A 6,000-nucleotide genomic window follows, 5' to 3' on the forward strand; every position below is an offset into this window, starting at 1 on the left:
AGCGGGGCTTGCGCGCGCAGCCCCGCACGTCAGCGCGGTACCCGGAAGTGGCCGGGATTTCGTCGCGATCCGGTCACGTGACCGGAGATCGGGATTTTCGGGGCCACCCCGCTGGGAACCCGCCGGAAACACGCTCCTAAAATCGAGCCCATTATGTATGATGGTATCATGAATGCAATGTCAAGAACCAATCTTCAGAACAAAGAACAGGGACAATTGTTTTGAGGTGAATTCAGAGTTTAGAAAGAAGGACACGTTTAAATCTTCTCTTGCTATTAACCTCATAATGCTAGGTTTATGGCTGGTCATTGATAGTTAGAAGCACTGGCAATCAATTAAGTTGAATTATTAATTTAACAAAAAATAATTTGAATGCTTTTACAAATTGTACTCTATTTGTGAAACATTTTTTAACAATCAAGTTTTTACTGGTCCAAAACTTAAGTTGAGTGATCAAAAAGTCTGCCAAATTTATTTCTACAACCATCTGACAAAAATACAGTGCTCTGTAATTAGAGACATATAAACTTGCACACTCCACAAACTTCTGATTTTTAAAAATAGACGCTGAATACAACAAATATATTCCAATTTTCCCAGATTCCTAGCATATGCAGTAAAATTAAAAGGAGTGGTTAAGAAATGACAGATGTACACAAACTATAAGTTTAGTTAGTTCTGTAACTCAAATAACTACAGACTAAAAGCAGTAATAAAGCTAACACTTGCTAAAATTTTTGGAACTGTTCACAAACTGTAAATAATTGTGTGTTTGTTGTTGAGCTTAACTTTTTTTTAGTCCATTGCTTGTGTCCAAATGTTGGTGATGTTCCAAATAAAAACTGATTTTCACTGAATTTCTCCAAATTTACCCCTTTGGAGTCCAATTTTTTTCCTAATTTTCTCCCAGTTTTTGATGCAAAAAATAAAACCAGAAACGCTAGCCTCCCAAAAAGTTTCTAAATCAGCAATGAAAAACAATTTTAATGGGCAAAATATTAATATGGATCCTCTGGAAAGCTTTTACTTTTAAGCACAAAATTAACTAACATCAGTCACCAAAGAATGAACAATTGTTATCAAATATGTTAGATTTTAAAGAGTGCAACATTGATCAGAAGTTGTAATTTCCTCTAATTCATTCTGGCCCATCCCGACATGTGCCTTCTGTCAGCTGAGATGGAGAGGTATCCATGTGCATTTCTTATCCCTGGTGAGGAAGAATATATGTAGGTCAGATGTTTGGGAAAAGGAAAAATTGAATAAAAATAGACTGTGGTGTGCCATGGAGTGGCAGATGGAGCAGCAGCAGCCTAGGCGGAACCCAACAGCAAGTCAGCTCAAGCTTGGGGAAAAGTGCACAGAGTTGGGAGACCTGAAGGGGGAAATATAAAAGAAAACTTCAAAAATAAGGAGTGACTACATGAATAAATAGTCTGTTTGATCATTGTGATTTCTTGGTTTATAGGTAAAAGGCATCTATCTCCACTATGAAATGTTCTCTGTCCAAAATGGCCTGTTGACCCCAACACTAAAAGCCAAGAGGCCAGAAATGAGAAATTACTTCCGGAAACAAATTGAGGAGCTTTATGCTAATACATCTATATGAGAATATTTGGCAGATGTCTCATGAAAAACATTCCTATTCGTGTGCTGGTTATCTTATGTCAAAAAATCATGAAGTATATATATAAAATGTATTCTTTGGCTATATTCAGAAACCTCTTAATTTTTTCCAGTCAACTGGATGGTGTCTTGCTTAACTTTAAGAACTTTGTGTATAATAAAGATTTGCCCTTTTTTAAAGCTGCAGTATGCAAGAGAGACAATTTTACATGTTTTTCAGCAATGAGATGTGCTTTGTTTATACGAGGGTATGATTAATAGCTTAAAATTAAAATGTACATATTTTGTAAAAATGAAAAATAAAAAAGTTTAGGTTAAGGGTTAAGCACCTCTAAATGTCATCCTTTAATATTTGTAGATGTAAATGTGTATATAAATCTGTCTATATGTTATCTAAAAATGTAATTTCCTTAACCTGGATGCATTCATCAATACATGAAGCAGATTTTGTAAGTTTATTTTTCCTATTGACACACATGAGCCTTTTCAGGACCGCAGTAGCATTTTTGCACCATAACCAAAGTATAATCATTTATTTTATCATAATCAGAGAATTGTGAGAATAATGCTTCTTACTACCACATATTCTTGAGAATTCAGCATTAGAAATTTTCAGAAAATTTGCAAGTGATTGATTGTAAGGAGTCAATACCGTATAAGGAAATTTCACTCCATTTGACTTGAGCGGATGCTGGGGGAAGATGGCAATCTTTGTTTTTGTTCATAATGCCAAAGCAGGTGTAAAGTGGAAGCAAGAACTGGGCTTACATTACATCTACCTACAAAACCTCAATCTTCACACCGGGATGTTTGAGAAGACGGATGGGAAAGTGATGGACGAATTCATCTGGAATAAGCAAGAGAACGAGGTGTGAAAGGAAAAATTATTGCATTTATATAGCACCTTTCATGTCTCAGGCCATCCCAAAGTGCTTTACAGCCAATGAATTACTTTTGAAATGTTGTCACTGTTATTTTGTAGGCACACGCAACAGCCAATTGGCTCACAAATGGATAAATGACCAGTTGATCTGCTAGGTGGTGTTGGTTTGGGATAAATGTTGGCCAGGACACTGGGAGAAACTCCCTGTTCTTTGAAAATTGCCATGGAAGCTTTTGTATCCTGCTGAATGTTGGAAGATGGGACCTCGGTTTAACGTCTCATCTGAAAGATGGTACCTCTAACAATGCAGTACTCCCTCAGTACTGTACTGAAGTGTCAGCCTTGATTATCAACTCAAATTCTGGAGTAGGGCTTAAACCCATAATCTTATATCAGTGTTACCACTGATCCAAGACTGATACCAATACATTACAGCCAGCCTCATAGCCAGTCTTGGCTGCACAAAAAGGTGTAATATTTCACTATGCTAAGTCACTAGTCATTTTGCAACTATTTTTTAAATCTGGGATGTAAAAATGATGTCATGATTAATACAGAAATCTGAACTTCAAGAATAAATGTAAGATAAAGCTAAATTAATTAACCCTGTGTGTGTAATCTCTATCAAAAAAATGGATGAATTTCTGGTTCGAAATGGGATTGAGAGTTATGTGCAGATAGAGATGAACAAATAAGCTACGGAATATAAAGATTTCTAAGCTGTTGGAGCCATGAAAGGGTATGCCAAGGAAGGTAGCTGATTAAGATTAGACAGTTATTCAAGAACTCCACTTGATTTACCTTTGAAGGCCCAACCAAACATTAGGAAAACTTTTTATCGTCTAATTTGTTTTCTCCTCTGGCCTTCCCATACTACCTCTGGCTGAGTGGGTGGAAGAGCAGCATCAACATATAGTGCCATGAATTGGTGGGGTATGAGTTCACATCTGCAAGTCCATTCTCATTAGGTTCCCAATCTTATCTACACTGATGAAGGTGGATGTCAGGAAGGTCAGGCACTTCCCCAAGGAAGTAAGATTGGAGGGAGAGTCCAAAAAAAGATTGCACTCACAAACCTCATAATTGGCAAAGACCAGGCAGGAGATCGACTGCCTGCTCTCAATCATAGGTAGTGTTCAGAGATCATGGAAGAGTCCAATGACTGGCTGTGTTCCATCAGTGAAAATTCAACAGTAGCTGCCATGTCTACAGCAGCACTGAATTTATTGTTTTAAACATGAAAATGAATTAGAATTTTGAAGCTTCAATATTTTATAAAGCATAGAGGGATGTTTTTATTAGTATAGCAGAAATGCTGAGAGCCTATGGTGAAAAATAATTTCATTTGCCAACATTGACTTGTCACCTTGATGCGCATACAATTTACCAAAACAAAATGCTATTTAAAACATGTCTCTGGGGTGGATTTGGTGACACAGTTGTTCTGCCTTTTCATCTGTATGACCTGGGCTTGAGCTCAGCCTGGATTGAAGGGATGAAAGGTTCTTTCTAATGCTTCTAAGGGTCATATGTGAAATCAATTTGGAGCACAGAAATTTCATTTTAAAAATTGTCAGTTACAATAATGAACTCAACTGTGCTTTAGCCTATATTTTAGTTCACAAGGGTCTGTTTCATTGGTCAGCTTTGATTTGATGACAGTTCATGATATGCATAAACCCTTCATTAAATACACTTTAGTAGAATATATTCAGAATTCAACAATGGGGGTTGCATTCTGCTTCAAGATTTCAGTTAAACCTGAGTAATCTAAACATAAGCAGAACTGGGCTCAAGAGTTTTAATTGGCTCTCTGAAGCCTAAGCATCTGCATGCTTATTTCCTACAAAGTTTAAATGTTTAAAAGTATTTCCATGTACTTCATTATATTTTTTGAAGAGAACTACCTTTATTGTAGAATACTTGGTAGACAGTTTTGATCTTGCAATGTGATGACACAAATTTTATGGTGTGAAAATGCCATTGCATCACTTGTGTGTGATTTCACCACAATGGAAAGGATGCATGACTTATCTCCCTACCTCTGATAAAGGCTGTACTCCTTTAGATAAGGGGTGGGGTGTGGGGTTGTTAAACATTTTGTTCCAAATCTGAAATTAAAGTAACATTATTTTTATTTCTCAAATATATTGCAGCTTTAAAAGAGATAAGACAAAGCACAAATAATATTGTACAGGATATTGCAATGCTACTGCAGAGAATGAAAAAACAGTATTTTTGCATGACAGCAAGTCAACCAACGTATTCACATTATGTACATTTATGTAATGTAGTCTTATATTGCAAAGAATATTTCAAATTCAAATAAAGAAAAATGTAGTTACCAGAAAAAAAGGACTTACTTCACAGTTGATTAACCATTTGAAAAATTCAAGTAATATTTCTTATTAGTTGACTTGTAAATGAAGTGAATGCAGTCAATATGATAATTTGTGTAAAAATGATCTGTAAATATCGTTAACCAAATAAGATTACTATAAAGGGGTGATTATATGTAGATTTACATCACTTGGATGTAAAAATGCAGAAAGGCAAGGTATGAAAATTTAGGTTTGTATTTTAAAAATGTGGACATTTATCTGTACCAATGAATTTTATGTCCTTCATGGAATTACGTAAAACTGGCAATCATACAATATGCTTTTGTTGATTTTTTTTGATGGGAAAAAATATATATTGTCCATTTTCAGTGGGGAGAAAAAGAGAAAAAATCCTCATGACATACAACAGGAGTCCCTTCTGGTTTTACAGTTTAATTTAATAACTGAATTTGTATGCTTTTTAGAAGTTGGTCTCTCATAGTGTTGTTCAGGGGGGGGCTGGGTTCTGGAACACGATTGTAATATTTAGCTGCTAATCTGACATGTCCCCTTAAGGTCACTGCTCAGGTACTCCCTATGGGGAAGTGGTCTGAAAAGGTCCTGAGGCCAGCGAGAGACAAATTATTATTACACAGAATGTACAGCACAGAAACAGGCCATTCGGCCCAACAGGTCCATGCCGGTGTTTATGCTCCACACGAGCCTCCTCCCACCCTTCTTCATCTAACCCCATCAATATATCCTTCTATTCCTTTCTCCCTCATGTATTTATATAACTTCCCCTTAAATGCATCTATGCTAGTCGCCTCAACTATTCCTTTTGGTAGAGAGTTCCACATTCTAACCACTCTCTGGATAAAGAAGTTTCTCCTGAATTCCCTATTGGATTTATTAGTGACTATCTTATATTAATGGCCCCTAGTTCTGGTCTCCCCCACAAGTGGAAACATCTTCTCAACGTCTACCCTATCATACCCTTTCGTAATCTTAAAAACCCCTATCAGGTCACCCCTCAATCTTCTCTTTTCTAGAGATTGTTGACAGTTTCTCTAAATAGGCAACTACTTGGTTCCTCTCCTAGTAATCTCGACCACCACTCGAGGCTATTTTAAAATCTGGAAAAAAAACAGGAAATAACTGAGTTTCTAT

At 36.5% G+C, this 6,000-nt stretch overlaps 1 protein-coding gene across 1 annotated transcript in view; it reads left to right on the plus strand.

The window, feature by feature from the left end:
• Positions 1 to 3,105, plus strand: part of LOC137332382 (long-chain-fatty-acid--CoA ligase 6-like) — a 79,307-nt gene extending 76,202 nt beyond the window's left edge. Inside the window, exon 21 of the mRNA XM_067996160.1 lies at positions 1,469 to 3,105. Coding sequence (XP_067852261.1) covers positions 1,469 to 1,609 — 141 coding nt within the window. The 3' untranslated portion in view covers positions 1,610 to 3,105. The remainder of the gene's footprint in view (positions 1 to 1,468) is intronic.
• Positions 3,106 to 6,000: the final 2,895 nt, after the last annotated feature.

This window comes from Heptranchias perlo, chromosome 14, assembly GCF_035084215.1.
Source record: "Heptranchias perlo isolate sHepPer1 chromosome 14, sHepPer1.hap1, whole genome shotgun sequence".
Taxonomy (NCBI): Eukaryota; Metazoa; Chordata; class Chondrichthyes; order Hexanchiformes; family Hexanchidae; genus Heptranchias; species Heptranchias perlo.